The sequence below is a fragment of the Scheffersomyces xylosifermentans genome, assembly GCF_036884685.1.
Source record: "Scheffersomyces xylosifermentans strain CBS 12540 chromosome Unknown RJT20scaffold_1, whole genome shotgun sequence".
NCBI lineage: Eukaryota > Fungi > Ascomycota > Pichiomycetes > Serinales > Debaryomycetaceae > Scheffersomyces > Scheffersomyces xylosifermentans.
This window is the reverse complement of record NW_027042939.1, coordinates 1,727,408-1,743,525: the sequence shown is the minus strand read 5'-3', so window position 1 is coordinate 1,743,525 and position 16,118 is coordinate 1,727,408. Positions and strand designations below refer to the sequence as shown.

The following is a 16,118-nucleotide window of genomic DNA, read 5'->3' as shown; positions in this document are numbered from 1 at the left end:
TTGGGTAGTCCCACATAGGAGTGTTTTATTATGTAGTCATGCAAAGTGGTCTGTTACATGAACCTAAATCTGCAACATCCAATTCCCATCTTACTAGGTTTGGTTCCACCGTTATGAGTCCGCTGATGCATAGACTCTGAGATATTATTCTCTTGCGAGCCAATTTCGTCACGTGCTTGTATGTGCATTTTGTTATCTCTTGATCTGCTCTACTATAACCAAATGCTATCACTTATCTCTTAAAAAAAAACTATATTATTGTGGTATATTCACTTCTTCTTCCAATTACAAATAACATACGACAATGAGAGATCGCTATTTGAACTCTATCGGGAGACAAAAAAAATTCTTCAATTATGTTTTTGTTGTAATTGTTACATCCTTCTAATTGCTACGTCCTCTGAGACTCTTGGTATTGAAGCAAGAAATATGTACAATTGGTAGCGCCGCGATATCTTTTCTTCAGCGCGATTGAAAAGAAGATGTTTGACTTGAATACGTAGAAAGTGGAGTCCATTTGTTTCAATCCATAGAATCATGTCAAAACAATACCTTGTTATTGACAATGGTTCATATAACATAAAAGCTGGTTTCAATACCGGCGATGAATCAGATATACGACCTCTTAAGATTCAAAACGCATTGACGAAAACGAAGGATGGAGTCATACACATAGGTAATCAATACCAAGCACAAACGAATAATTTCTCTGGTATTCTTTTCAGGCGACCTTATGATCAAGGTCACCTCACTTCTTGGGAAACGGAAAAGCCCATTTGGGACTACACATTTGACGAATTGTCGCCCAAGAAGGAGTTAGATCCAACTATAACTCATCTCACATTGACTGAAAGTCCATTTCAACTTCCTCAGTTGTCTACTAGTACTGATCAAATTATCTTCGAGGAATACGGTTTCAATGAATATTATCGCTGTGCACCTGCTTCGTTGGTACCTTGGGTCGATTTTTCAGATGATGCCAAGTCAAATAACGACTTTATGTTGGTGATCGATTCTGGGTTCACTTGCACTTGGATAATACCCATGATATATCAATGTATCCATTGGGAGGGTGTCCGTAAACTCCCAGTAGGTGGAAAAGTTTTAAACGGCCTATTAAGAGAATTGATCTCTTTTAGGCACTATGATATTACCGATGAGCCAGTATTGGTGAATACAATAAAAGAGAAGACTTGCTTTTTGGCTGATGATTTCAACAAGGCCTTGCAATCACGACAAAAACTACAGTGTGAATTTATCTTACCAGACTTTAAAACCACAACTACAGGATACGTGAGAGGTCCGAAAGATAAAATTTCTATTGATACGCAACTTTTGAGGTTGTCAGATGAGAGATTTGCTGTTCCAGAGGCATACTACCACCCAGAAATCTTATTTGACAACAACGACACAACAGCGGGTAGCAGTGTAGTGCAAAGTACTCCATTAAAGAATCTTACTGACTTAGTTGTGGAATCTATCATGGCATGTCCTGAAGTGGCAAGACCATTATTACTGGCTAATATTAGCTTAGTGGGTGGGTCAGTAAGTATCCCCAACTTCAGAAATAGATTATTACTGGAGTTAACGAAGGAGCTTCCACTGGACTGGTTTGTTAAAGTTCATACGGGAACGGGAGTGGAAAACGATGAAATTAGTTGGTTGGGTGGAATCAATTTAACTAACGATGACATCATTAACAGCATATCCATCTCCAAAAAGGATTACTTTGAGCACGGTTCAAATTGGTGTCAAAAACAATTTGGTTTCAAAAACTTATAGGGGTCTTGTATATATGTATTTCTATTGTATTGAATAAATGTATGTTTATACTAAATGGTGATATGCTAGTCTATGATGTTCCGTATGTCTGAAATGCATTTAATGAATCTAATTCAATTGTATAAGATGGTTAAAGGTTAAGTATCTACTCAAGACCAACCACCCATATCTGAACCAAACCATCTGACTGTAATGGCCGTAACACATTGCTGCGTAACTTACGCTTAACATGTTCAAATCGGAATAGAATTTAATAGATGAAAGATTTGGAATATCGCTTTTGGTGAAAAAGCTGATATTTATGTCTATTTCGATATTATTGAAAATCCACCTCGAAATATGGTCCACAAAGAGTTCAACATTGGTCAATAAAGTAAAGCTGTACTTCTCCCAAAAGGTGAGACTTTTCAACACAAACAACTTGTAATCGCTATTTTTGTATGTTTTAATAAAGTTGACTGTTCCAAGATATAATGATATGTGGTTAGGATGGTATGAAACTCCGTTTTCATCGAATGTTATAAGAACAACTGGTCTTTGGGACTTTCCTACACCCACGATGTCCTTCAAGGTATCTCTGATTTCATTACTGTCCCAAGTCACGTTCATTCCGTCCTTGAACGTATCAAGAATAGTTACATTATCGGAATCTATTCCTAAAATACGGGCAGATTGTCTCAATTCTTCGCTACGGATTCTACCCATTGATTCGTGGACTGAGTCCCCTGTCGAGAAGCATACGAGTTTGACGTCATTTCCATTTTTTGGTTTGGCAATCTCAACAAGAGAAGGCGAAAAGAACATCACTTCATCATCGGGATGGCCGATAATAAAGTATACCGTACTGTTTTGTATCGGTAATGGTGTCGGTGAAGTTATAGAATTGTAGGGATACGTAGCTTTCTTGTAGACGTTAGTTTGTATCTCCTGCTCGGAGTATTTCAGCATTATTTGGGGTATTGCTGTGGATAGAATAATCCACGCCACGAACGACGTGGTGAGGACTTTCAATATGTATGAGGGTATTCTATGAATCATCGTGATTAGTCTACGATTACACCTTTGTTAATTTGGGTCAATTTGGGTCGCCATTTGCAAACTTTTCACTTGTCATCAATACTGTTTATTCTTATGCTGATGTGTCCCTCTGAAGTATGGGGACGCTGTGGAATTTTGTTGGTGAGAAAATACCGAGCAGTGATGTTGGGGATCATGCCGCATTGGGAAATATGCCACCAAAAATAAACGTTGACAGTGACAACTGCAAAGAGAAAAACGGCTAATATGGTAGACGGGGTATTTCGGAGTAGGGATGCACTAATATAGAGTGGTGTGGTCTTGTTGTTTATGTGTGGTATCAACTCCGGGAGAGTATTTACTAATTGTTTGTTTACTATTTCTTTGTTTTTAATATAATATATGTTGGCGAGATATCGCCAGTTGTAACAATTTTTTTTGCAATCGCCGAAATTTTTGTTGAAATTTGAAATAATTTCCGCATATATTGACTAAACAATAAAAATCTAGGCAGCCTTGGAGAAAGGAAAGATCACTTCTATGGTCCCTTTCTATTCTTTCTTGGTAATGAAAGTGTAGCCGGTGTTCCATACAAGGTCGATCTTTGTGGCTTCAAGATCAAAGCCAAGTTCCTCTTTGAGATCCGATAAAAAGAGCTCATGGGCAACGGCCTTGTCCTTTAATTGTTCCTTATAGTTGTGGTAACCGCTATATGTACGTAAATAGTCGAAGTAAGAGTTGAGGGGGATATCCAACTTCTTTAAGTCGAGGTCTCCTTCACCTGCTACTTTTTGCTTTTCCGATGGAATAAAGGTTTTGATAGTAATATCCTCATACAATTCTTCTGGAATATGCTTGTTAACTTCGACGCTGAAATTCTTGATAATTTCCCTTCCTGGTTGCTCCCAGTGAGGACCAATAAAGTTGGGATCATCGTAGATGTACTTATTGTATAACTCCATTGTTCTTTTCAAGGCATGACTTTTGTCTCCTTTGAATGAGCCACGGATATCCACAATAATAGGATCGATATAGAACCAATAAGCCAAAGTCCCTCCTGGTCTTAAAAGCTTGGCTGCATTTGCAAAAAAAGCATCGTAGTCCTTAAACCAATGGATACATTGGGCTGCAGTTATCAAATCGATTGACCCATCAGGAGTCTCCTTGGGTTCCTGATAAACGTAATCCTCTACAGCGCCTGTCTTGAAAGAAATCCGAGATTGGTCTTTTATATCTAACTGGGCCAATCTCTCAGCTACTAAAGAATTAGCAGTTTTAATCATTTGTGGCGAGAGATCCAACCCAATGACTTCCTTTGTTGAGTTCAACAACGGGTAAGTAGCAACACCAGTTCCGCATCCCAAGTCAATTGCTCTGGATATGGGCAATTTTGATTCATTACCCTTTGTCACATAGTTGAACAAGATCTTGTAGAAGCTTGCAGGGTAATGGGGACGAAATGAATTATAGTTGAGAGACTTGAAGTTAGCTTTAGAAAACGTGGACATTTTGATTATTAATGTATTAACACTATGAGTATGAAGGATTTTTAAAAAATTAGAGCTATCTGAATGGAGCAATTGACCTCCTTTTATATTCTATAAACAACTCCGGAGATGTGTTCGCTGAAATACCAATGCAATATTTTAGCCTTGTAAATATACTCTATAATTATGATTTACCCCATATTTTAGATAGGAGCACGGCATCAAATTATTTTCGGAGTTTTTTCCGAGAGAGAGAGTATTTTTTCGGATCCGACTCCGGTTTACGTGGTTGCGAAATTTTCCATATATACATAATCCAAAAATTTAATGACTTTGAATATATACAATAATAAATACACGGGTGAGGTAATTTAGAGTTTATGTCCAATCAAAAAGACCACGTTTCGAAAGGTCATCCATGGGTAGATCTTGTTGACTGTGGCTGTCACTATAGTTCAACAAAACATCGTTTGCTTCATTGTTGGTCATATCCAAAAACGGAACCAAACCCAATGAACCATCAGCTGCAAATTCATTCATAAGCAATTGTCGATTAATATTGACTTTGAATGCATCAAAATTCAAGAGGCTTTCCAACCCTTCATTATCGTCGAATGTATTATTTATATCCGAGGTGCTTCCCATTTCGGAGTCAAGGGGCGGTAACAGTGCGTTTGATGCAACTTCTGTGTTCGGTATACTATTAAACATTTCGTCGCTTGTGAAGTCAAAATTATTCGTTGTATTGTTGAGTGATGGAGGGGACTTTCCGATAGTCCTTTGAAATTGAGGCCGAGATTCATATTGGGCAAAGGGGTCCCTTGATACCGCCGATTTAGTAATCGGTTGATTTGGTGGAACCATTTTCTTCTTAAAAATGTAAGTTGCCTTATTCAAATTGAGGCCCAATATACTCAAAATCGACAATTCTAACAACTTAACAGAATTCCTAGTTAAAGCTCCTGGAATTTCATAAGCGCTCTCCTTATTCAAATAAGAGATGGTGTCCAATAATAATTGTTTCAGGTTTTGGTACAATGGTCCACCCTTGATGTAGTCCAAACTTCCCTTTGCGACCAACAATGCAAATCTTGCTTGTTCTCTAGCTATGTTGATCGGGATAGGTAATACATAGGAAGACAAATTTTTCGATAAGCTTTTCAATACTTCAAGAATTTGTATTGAAGACTGCTGAATCATACTGACACTGGAAACAATTGTAGCTATATCGCCTTGTCCTTTCGTAAGTTTCTCTTTATCCGAAAGCCCAACATTGTGATGGTTACCATACTTCGAAATAATAGGCAAATAAATCAATATCTTAGCATGATAGTACAAGAATATTAAAGTAAGCTGCTGTTTTGAGTAGTTTCTCCACATGGAGCCATCATCGAGATCATTGCCATCCTTCAAAGATAATCCATTCATATCGAGTTCAAATTTCAAATCTGATGGCAACTCTCTTCTCCAACAATCAAGCATTCTATCTCTGTGAAGAGCTTTACTATGGGTCTCGGTTGATTCGTATCTAGAGAAGATCGAATCTAAAATATTTCCAAGGACCTTACAATAGAGTATCACACTCAATGCGAATTTTGATACCTTACCCACAATTGATAACTTGGTATTGTTCACAATCAATATATTGACGTTGTCCTTGTCATCGTCATCGTTTTTACCCGAGAAAGGCATGGCACACTCAACTTCATAGTCTTTGAATAATCTGGGAACACCAAGATTAAAAGATGAGTACACATCCAAACAATACACAGACCAGAATAGAATACGTCTTTCACCCTGTTTGAAGTTTTGTAAGTCAACATCATTATTGGGGGTAAGTCCTAAAACTGCAGCAGGACATCTGTGCAATCTCAATTGCTGTGCCATGCTTATAACTCTACCACGTAATTCATAACAAGTAGTGATATCTCCGATGACTAAACAGTATTGCAATGCAAGAGATAAGATTTGAAGGGACTGAATGGAGCAATACTTGGTAATGATACAGTTTGGTTTGATGAACTCGTGGATGAGATAGTCATAATGATTCAAGTAGGAGACATATTTTTCTACGACCTCAAATCCACCATTTTTAGATAAATAGGAATTTTTGGTGGATAAAAAGCTTAGACTTAGAACAAGGATCATAATTGCTCCAAATTTCTCTATCAGCTCAAAAGATATGTCTTCGTGACTGGAGTTATACAGACTCAGCTCTAATACTTCTGTCAATTTCACATAGTGCTTCAAGAAAGAATTCTTGTCAACAATAGGAAGGGAGTTACCCCAGTCTTGAAAATAGACTGTAATTAAGTGATCCAAATCCATGCGTGATTGAGGCAAATTCATAAGCTCTTTAATGAAATAAGACGACTCGTTATCACTGAGCTTCGAAAGATCGTCTCGATCCATGAGCAAGCTCAGTAGAGAATCGCGAACTCCTTGGGGAAGACCCTGCCCTTTTGGATTCAAGGTTTCATTAGAATTCTCCTTCAATGAAGCAATTGCATTTGCTGTGAGAATTGAAGGTTTGGAATTATATCCGTATACTTGGCAGACTCTAGCCAAAAGCGTAGGAATAAATAAGGTCTCCTCTGTACTACGAGGGATCGAAATAGCAACTAACGAGGTGAGCATCTGCTGTTTATTATTTTGATGCTCTAATTGCTGCTGCTGTTGTTGAAACACTTTGTTCTTCTGCATCTGGGCAATAGCAGTTGCTGCGGCAAAGGCACCTGGAGCAGGACTTACTTCACGGTTGCTGAAATTAGAAGCGTATCTGTTTGACTTTCTGTAGTCAACCAGCAGGTACTCATCAGCACTCAACAAACTATTTCGATCATCATCGTCATCACTTAGGTTTATAGAACCAGCTATAGAAATCGGTGCATGTCCATCATAGATGGACCCAGCAATAGAAACAGGTCTTTCATGGACAGCATGGGGATTCAGACATCCACACGGACAACTACCATCATGGCTGTGTAAAGCAGAATTTACTTGACTTTCATGTTCTAGTAAACTGAGATTTGAAGAGGTAACTTTCTGATAATCATCGCTATCATTAATATTTGAAGACGAGGTTGTAGACATATTATTGTTTGATTTATCAGTTCCATTTATTCCCGAGTTCAAGAGCTCTAACTGCTCATCTCGTATATCAAGTAAACCAGCAAGCTTCTTGTTTTCAGTCTCAAGTTGTCGTATTCTTTCTTCCAAAGTTTCTGTATATCCCTTGGGGAACGCCCTTCTTGATAGTTTATCTGACACGATACACTCAAGTCCTACGGCAGAGCATCCAGAACATGGATTTCGCCCATCACACTTCGTCTTCTTAGCTCTACACCGATCACAGGCCTGTGCTACTCTTTCTGTAGCTGTTCCAGGAGCTTTGATGGTTTTTGTATTTGTTTTCGAGCCAGATAGCTTGGGTTTGCCATTTAGCCTCGACTTAGGTATCTTTATATCGTTTCTGGATATAGACGAACCCTCCGCACTAGGTATCCCAGTTAAGGATTCATGCTCATTCTCAACCTTAATCATACTACAGTTAAATACTCTATAACACCGTAATAGCCAGTAAGGTAAGTACTGCTTGGTTAGTAGAGACTGTTTTTGTAGATTAGCGAGGTTCTTCCGTTACTCTATGTAGTTGTGTTCCAGAGTATCAAATCCTTAATTATATGTAGAAACAACACTATGGTATTACACTCAACACTCTATTGAGTCATACTCATAAAATCACAGTCTGGGGAGATGTTAAAACCGGGCCTCTACCGGATTTTGACACCAACAGATATTTGCAACCGGCACACGACTCATGGAGCCAAGATAAATCACGTGCCGGAGATAAACGAAGACATCGATTTTGGCAGCTATTCGAGAGTTTAGGTGAGATATGTCTTGGAAGTCATGTTCAAGAGTATTTGGAGTTAATAGAACCAGGAAGATGGTAACTCGTTCAAAGAGGACAGTCGAAGGTAAGGAGTTGGGCTTAGGTAAGAAGTTGAAAATCGGAAATGAAACTCAGGTGAAAGTGGAAGGCATATCACGCAGCGTTAAAATAGAGTCTGATCCTGAGATCAAGAATGAAGTGAAAAATTCACTTATTAGCGAAATATCTTCCAAAGAAGATGTGAAAGTCAAGTTAGAACATATAAAAGTTGAAATTGAAACAGAAGAGATACCCCCTAATGTATTTCCAAGAGTGGCACCAGAAGACTCAGAAGTTGGCCCTAAGAACTGGCTGAGCATCTATAACGAGATTGTATCTATGAGATCAAAGTTCATGGCACCCGTAGATACCCAGGGATGCGAGAGAATGCCCAACACTATAAATCCTAATGTAAAGACAAGAAATCCTCGTGTCTATAGGTTCCAGCTCTTGATTTCGTTAATGCTTTCATCACAAACAAAAGACGAGGTCAACTTTCAAGCAATGAAGAACCTACAAACAGGGCTACTTGCCAAAGGATTTGCTGATGGATTGTGCATTGAAGCAGTTTTAGGCCTAACAGAGAAAGAAATTGATGGATATATTTGTAAAGTGGGTTTCCATAATAGAAAATCCACTTATATCAAGCAAGCATGTTTAATATTACAGGAGAAATTCAATGGTGATATACCCAAAACTATTGAGGACATTGTTACTTTACCAGGAGTTGGACCAAAGATGGGTTACTTATTATTACAAAACGGTTGGGGTATCAACAGCGGAATAGGTGTAGACGTTCATCTTCATAGATTGGCTCAGATGTGGGGCTGGACCTCCAAGAATGTGAAAACACCTGAGCATACAAGGTTAGAGTTAGAGAAATGGCTTCCAGAAAAGTATTGGGCAGATATAAATCCGTTATTGGTTGGATTTGGTCAAGTAATATGTGTACCGAGAGCCTCAAACTGTGACATATGCAGCCTAGGGCTGAAAGGACTCTGTAAGTCTTCTAATAAGAAGTTAACCAAAGGCACAATTACAACAGATCGACTTTCAAAGCTCATGAAACAGCGAGCTGATCTATCCAAGTTGATACTGGAAAATATATAATTTACTATATATACCAATATAAAATTTAACGCCTAAACAAAACTACAAGTAACCGCCTTCCTTACAAAGGGAGTAGAATATACCATCCGTGTTTTCCTTCAATTTTTCTGGAGAATCGAACTCTCTCACCTCACCTTTGTCCAAGACCAAGACCCTATCACTGTCCATAATCGTGTTCAATCTATGAGCAATGGTTATAATTGTTTTATCCTTGAATTCAGTTCTAATTGTCTCTTGAATGATTTTATCAGTTTGAACATCGACAGCTGCAGTTGCTTCATCTAAAACAAGAATTTTACTCTTATCATTTAGCAAAGCCCTTGCGAGAGAAAGTAACTGTTTTTGTCCAGCTGAGAGATTCGATCCACTTTCTTCAATTCTGGCATCCAATCCTCTCTTGGTAGGGAGCTCATCTGGCTTTTTGCTTTCTTTTTTCTCTTGCTCGGTAGGTTCTGTTACCATTTGTTCAATATGCTCTTTCAAATGTGCTAATTTAAGAACCCTCCATAAGTCATCATCTGAAAATTCAGTAAATGGATCCAAATTTTCTCTTACAGATCCCTTGAAAGTACTTGAATCTTGTGGAATTATTGTCAAGTGGTGTCTCAAGTCATACAAGCCGATTTCACTTGTATTAATTCCATCAATTTCAATATAGCCTTGAGCAGATTCAATGATTCTGAACAATGCTAGGGTTAAAGACGACTTACCAGCACCAGTTCTTCCAACGACACCAACTTTCTCCTTTGCGTTAATCGAGATATCAATGTTTTTCAATACAAGATCCAAGTTTTCTCTATATCTAGCAGAGTAACCTTTGAAAGATATTTTTCCATTGCTGGGCCAATCTTCCAGGGGCCTCTTGTCCTCAATTACCATAGCAGCCTCTGGCTTCAAATTAATGTACTCTAAAATTCTCTCAACAGCTACCACTTGAGATTCTGCTTCAGCCCAGTATCTCACAATTGCATTTAAAATATAGGTAATATTCATCGCATAAGAAATGATGAAACCAAAAAGAGCCGGGTTAAGTGGGTTTTTGGTTGACAACGTAGAAACAGCAAGTATAGAAGAGAAGAAAAGGATACTCGAGGATATAAATTGCAATCTCATCGACAACCATCTGTTTATAGACTGAATAGTCGAACTGGCAGAAATTGAAGCATCAACAGTACTTCTACTTCTGTAAGTGAAACGATCTCTTTGATTGTACGCTTTAATTGTATCAACCCCATTGATTGATTCTTGAATAGTTGCAAGCACTGGACTTTTAGAAACACTCTCAATTCTTTTAAGGTCTCTTGTAGCTGGGATGAATAGCATACGGACATAGTTGTAGATAAAGAACAATACTGTCAAAACGATAAACATTGCTGGAAGATTGTAAGTGATCACAATAAAGGTGATTGCACCCTGCACGAGCCACTGAGCCAATCCAATAAAAGTCCAAGGAAGCTGCATATCAAGAAGAGCGATATCTTCTGTAAATCTGTTCAAAATTCTACCTACGGGAGTTGTTTCAAAGAAGGACATTGGAGAGGCAAGGACGGAAGTGGCTAACCTTGTATGGAAATAGGAGGAAGCCTTAACAATACAGTACGACCATACAATAAATGAACCAACCAAAAGAAATAATCCTCCGAGAACTCCAAAGAAAGAATATAACAGCAAAAAGAAGACTGGATCATTCGTAGTTCCTGATTCCACATTCTTTGCAGACCAATAAGTCAAAACAAGTTTCTCACCCACTGAAGTCAAAATGCTTGCTGTTGAGAGAACAAGGTAGAATATAATGAAAGAATAGTTACAAGCCTTCAAATATGTTGAAAATACACTCCACTTCACTCTACCTTTACTGAATTCCTCAACAGTATTTCCGGTTTTTCTAATTGAAGTGGAGTCAGCCTCATCTTCGGCGTAGTCATGGGAATATGATACAACACTGGCACGACGTAATGTTGTCTCTGCTTTTCTTAATGCATCTTCAGGTGCGAAGTCAACAATATCATTCTCACTTTCGGTAGCTTCTGCTTCATCTAACTCAGACACAGGAGTACCAGCCTTAGTCTCATTTCCTTCATCTTCTTCGTTCTTCTTTCCAAACTCTTTAATTAATTCAGCCAAGTCAGATTCTCTGGCCATCACAGTTTCGAAATCACCACTTTCGCTAATTGTACTACCCTTTAACAAATAAATCGAACTAGCTTCATGTAAAACTGCAACAGAATTTGTAGCAAGTACTTTTGTCTTGGATGCTAAAATACCATCTTTACCTAAAACGTTTTTGATGATTCTTTTACCAACATGAGCGTCTACAGCCGAAAGAATATCATCAAGAAGGTAAATGTCTGCTCCAGAATAGACTGCTCTCGCGAGTGATATTCTAGCCTTCTGACCACCACTCAAAGAAATACCCTTTTCTCCAACGACAGTTTTGTCACCATCTGGTAAGGTCAAAAAATCAGTAGTCAACTCACAAGCCTCTATAGTCTTGTTGTAAATTTCAGCATTGTATTTATAGCCGAACAAGATATTTTCCTTTACTGTTGCGTTCAAAATCCAAGGAGATTGAGGGCAATAAGCAATTGAGCCATATATCTTGACAGAGGGTCTTTTATTTTCATCTACATCGGAGTAAGCAGGAATGGAAATAGGAATTTCTCCTAGTATAGAACGAATTAAAGTTGATTTTCCACTGCCAACCTTTCCAACGACACATGTTAATTTCCCACTTTCAGCAGAAAATGTAATATCATTCAAGGCAATATTACTCTTGCTGTCTTCTATTTCAGTTTCCTCGTCCCTGTATTCACTAACTTCCTTGGTAGACCACAATAAAGTCACATTTTTCAAGTCAATTGCTTTCGAATTCTCCAGCTGGGAGTCAATTTCGTGTTCATATACACCTGACTTTTCCACGTCAAGCTCATCAAGCAAAAGGAAATCTGAAATTCTACCCAAAGAAACCTTCGCTTGAACGGACAGAGAAATCAAATTAGGTAACAGGAAAAGAGGCTCCGAGAGAAGATCGAAAAGTGCTAATGAAGGGAAGACAATTTCTGGAGTCAAAGGAATGTTATAGTGAAAGGCAAAAAATCCGTAAACGGAACAACTAATGAAGAATGGAATACAATTCCAAATAAACATCATTCCAGCATTGAGAGTTCCCAATTTTCTAATAACATTTAACTCCTTATCATCTCTGATATGGATTAATTTCTTCAACATTGGAGTTTCCCATGAGTAGAGCTTGATATTTTTAATGGATGTTAAGATGTCATTTGTTAAGGTTGTTCTCTCGTCCTTAAACTTCAATAAGTCAGTATAGAATGTAGTGAAATAGGAAATAAGTATACCAGTGAACGGCATAATGAAAACGATAGAAAGTAAACCAGCCCACGTAGCATTTCCTAAGATACTATGCAAAGATACCAAACAGATGACTACCTTCATTGGTGCAGTTATGAAATCTTGCAAGCCCATGAAAAAGTACTTGATACTGTCAATATCCACAGTGATGTGGTTAATAATGTCACCTGTTGACTTGTTTTTTCTGGCTTCTGGTGATAAATTCAAAGCTTTGGTGTAGATGATGGATGTTAATGAAGTTTGCACTGAGAACAATGTTCTGTATTGGAATTCAAAGGCTTGGTTGAAAGTGAAAAATCTCGTACACGCAACGGCATACATCAAAAAAGCTAAAGAATAGCCTATGATGGCCGGTGGTTTCTGTTCACCATAATTAGACTCTTGAAAGAATAAGATTAAATTAAGGAGCACGAAAGGCTGAGTGAAATTCAATACTGTTTCAGTGACATCAAGAAGAAAAGTAGTGAATAAATAATACACAAATGAACGGAAAATCGAAATCAAGAGTGACGGCTTTCTTATGAACTTAGGCCATGATTTGCTCAACTTAGCTGAGATATCCTTTTGCCTCTCCCATTCGGAATTCAACTTCAGATAAGTAGCATCACAGAATAATTCATCACTCCTTCTTGGAATATCTTCTTTCGAAAGCTCATCCGTACGGTAGGCTTTGAATATGAGTGGTTGAACCCAGAAGTATGTCAAATATGACAAGATATTAATTTCGACTGGCTTATCAGTATCCTGTTCGAACAATGGTTCGTAATACGCGGTTTCGAGGACAAATTGCAGCACATTACCCACCAAAATCAAAACCTCAAGAACGGAACCCCAAGCGTTAATACTGTAGATCTTATGCTTTGAAAAATAGTCTTGAACGGAGACCACAAATGAGATAGCGATGTTTGCTAACCAAAATAATAAAATAGAAGAGAGGGATGCACCCCACTTTCTAGGGGCAAGCACTTGCAATGGTAATACCAAAAGAACAAGGGTACCGACATGTACGAGCAAGTTGAACGCAGACGATTGAGCATAAAGGACGAGAAATAAGACCACCTGAACAGTGGTTAAGATCACCTTATACGACAATGACTTAGAAAGATAAGACTTGGTCAATTTCTTTGAAGTGGCAGCTATAGTCTCGATGAGCTGAAGGGCAAGGAACGCAGCAAAGAAATAGCCAATGTACAAACTGATTTGTTGTACAAAGGCCGGGTTCAACGAGTTTCCGTGACGAGAGTACAATGGCGATGTCCAATCAGGATTTTTCTTGAAGATATGGAAATCAGCAGTTGACTCGTTGGAGTAAGGCGTGAAAAGCGAATTGTAATGGTGAAGCGCCGATAGCGGTTGCAGCTTTTGGGCCAACCACAACGAGAGCGTTTCCATGTTGGGTAGCATTTTTTGACTTATAGGCTATCACTCGTTCTTCAATGGGTAGTAATGTATTCTGAAATCTTTCCACTTGGCTTGTGCCTGATATAAATAGCTTCGAATTTCACTATCCTCTATACTACGCGAGTTTTACGTCGCCACAATGACTCTTAATTCCCAGAGCGGTTACGTACGGCCCCATCGAAAAGATAGTGGTGAAAAATTTAGCGACTTGGTGCCACTCTTCCTGTACACGCCTTAATGAAATGAAAACCGATAAGGTTAAGATAGAGGTTTAGTGGTGAGAAGGGGCGCATGGAACCAGGGACAGGCGAATGACTTTATCAACAAAATTATCATGCCCGAGGAAGGAACGCGAATACACGATGACTACAAGAAACGGGGATAGAGCTACGAGAGAGTTGTGTGCAGTTTGGATCAAAGAAGCAGTATATACGAAAGAGTGATCTAGACACAGAGAAACTACACTAAACATTTGAAATCAAATACAATAAAACCGTATATACGGACAGCCCGGGGTGTACAAAGAAATCGTAATTATCATTCAAAGGAAAAGATCTTGGCTGTGGATGCAAAAAAGCAGTGACATCAGCACCAGACACAAGAAAAGAGTATAAGAGAGCATGATTCGCTCTCGAAGGGCCAAGCTACAGCAGTGTCTACCATCAAAACCCCTCTCCACCATAAGGCCAACAAGTCGTTATCACTCGACCACAATGGACTGCTCACAATTCGACGCAACCAGATACAGACATTGGATCAAGTTGAACAACGTGGGTCCCGTGAAGAAGGAGGATTGCTTCACCATCATGTCCTACAACTTATTACTGAGACATTACATGTGGAACCAGGTCTTCGGCTACTTGGATCAAAGTTATCTCAATTGGACTGATTACCGGTTCCCGTTGATAAATAAAACGATCCAGCAATTTCAATGTGATATCATGTGCTTCCAGGAAATGGAATGCTCAATATATGATTCCTACTGGTCAATGAATTTCCCCAGCAGCAAGTATGCTAGTTTCTACATGAAGAAGTCCTTACCAGAGTATTGGGCAGGACGTCCCACTGATTTTATTGATGGTGTTGGTATATTTGTAAACACTGCCAGATTTGATGTGTTGGACTGCAAGAAGATCAATTTTGGAGACTACTTGAAAACTAACGCAGCTGACTTTGAGATGACACAGGACTTGATTACTAGGGTAGTACTGAGAAATACGGTTGCCATTATATTAAAGCTCTACGATAGAATATCAGGGAAAGACGTCTATGTCGCAACCACGCATTTGTATTGGTCGCCCAAATATAATGACGTCAAGGTGATGCAGACAAAGTTGTTATTAAACATTTTACAAAAGTTCGTGGACGTTCCGAACCCCTACATTATTCTTATGGGCGACTTGAACTCGAATTCGGAGTCTCTTGTATTCAAGCTTTTGGATTCGCATCAAGATCCACATCATGCAATAAGTTTGAGCGGTAGGCCCGAATTCAATGGATATGACTACGGCACAAACAATCAGTTGGTGAACAAAAACAATGCCATTGAAAACCAATTTTGCTTGATGAACATATATGAGGAAGTCCTCAACCATAAGAAACTCAATTTCACCAGCTTCACCAAATCTCTTACTGACGTTTTGGACCATATGTTCGTGAGCCATGACAAGTTCAGTATTGTCAAGATGCTCAGTGAGGTTGATCCTACCTACTGTATGAACGAGAAGGTTATTGGTTTTCCCAACAACGAATTTCCATCCGATCACATCCCTTTGGTGGCTGAGTTGTGTTACAAATAGGGATTTTATTTATTGGAACAGAGTACAAACGAGTCATTACGGTATAATTACGGTATTTATAATAATAGGGAAAAAAAAGTCCATAAAGCTCAGAAAACATTATTTATTCACAGATTAATTACTCAATGTAGATAAAAAAAATTATTTTGAACTTCTTATTAACACCTACTCTTACTTACCTCCGACCTATCCACAGTATCACAATGTCCCTATGGTATT

At 38.6% G+C, this 16,118-nt stretch overlaps 7 protein-coding genes across 7 annotated transcripts; 3 read left to right on the top strand and 4 right to left on the bottom strand. All coding sequences in view use genetic code 12, as the record gives it.

The window, feature by feature from the left end:
- The first annotated feature begins 339 nt into the window (after positions 1–339).
- On the top strand, positions 340–1,836 carry RJT20DRAFT_13703 (uncharacterized protein). The gene has a single exon (XM_064918533.1). It carries the CDS (start codon positions 538–540, stop codon positions 1,780–1,782), a length of 1,245 nt encoding a protein of 414 aa, XP_064777215.1. The 5' UTR covers positions 340–537; the 3' UTR covers positions 1,783–1,836.
- Positions 1,790–2,912, bottom strand: RJT20DRAFT_124347 (N-acetylglucosaminylphosphatidylinositol deacetylase). The gene has a single exon (XM_064916213.1). It carries the CDS (start codon positions 2,818–2,820, stop codon positions 1,891–1,893), a length of 930 nt encoding a protein of 309 aa, XP_064777214.1. The 5' UTR covers positions 2,821–2,912; the 3' UTR covers positions 1,790–1,890.
- Positions 2,913–3,203: 291 nt separating this feature from the next.
- On the bottom strand, positions 3,204–4,485 carry RJT20DRAFT_13696 (uncharacterized protein). Its single transcript, XM_064918528.1, has one exon. It carries the CDS (start codon positions 4,305–4,307, stop codon positions 3,351–3,353), a length of 957 nt encoding a protein of 318 aa, XP_064777213.1. The 5' UTR covers positions 4,308–4,485; the 3' UTR covers positions 3,204–3,350.
- On the bottom strand, positions 4,486–8,000 carry CAT8 (DNA-binding transcription factor). The gene has a single exon (XM_064918526.1). It carries the CDS (start codon positions 7,827–7,829, stop codon positions 4,665–4,667), a length of 3,165 nt encoding a protein of 1,054 aa, XP_064777212.1. The 5' UTR covers positions 7,830–8,000; the 3' UTR covers positions 4,486–4,664.
- Positions 8,001–8,202: 202 nt separating this feature from the next.
- On the top strand, positions 8,203–9,342 carry NTG1 (bifunctional N-glycosylase/AP lyase). Its single transcript, XM_064916212.1, has one exon. It carries the CDS (start codon positions 8,236–8,238, stop codon positions 9,328–9,330), a length of 1,095 nt encoding a protein of 364 aa, XP_064777211.1. The 5' UTR covers positions 8,203–8,235; the 3' UTR covers positions 9,331–9,342.
- Positions 9,343–9,372: 30 nt separating this feature from the next.
- Positions 9,373–14,091, bottom strand: MLT1 (Mlt1p; the record flags this gene model as incomplete). Its single annotated transcript, XM_064921289.1, has 1 exon — positions 9,373–14,091. One exon carries the CDS (start codon positions 14,089–14,091, stop codon positions 9,373–9,375), a length of 4,719 nt encoding a protein of 1,572 aa, XP_064777210.1.
- Positions 14,092–14,813: 722 nt separating this feature from the next.
- On the top strand, positions 14,814–15,899 carry RJT20DRAFT_132304 (glucose-repressible alcohol dehydrogenase transcriptional effector; the record flags this gene model as incomplete). Its single annotated transcript, XM_064918128.1, has 1 exon — positions 14,814–15,899. The coding sequence occupies one exon, from the start codon at positions 14,814–14,816 to the stop codon at positions 15,897–15,899; it is 1,086 nt and encodes a 361-aa protein (XP_064777209.1).
- Between the last annotated feature and the right edge of the window lie 219 nt (positions 15,900–16,118).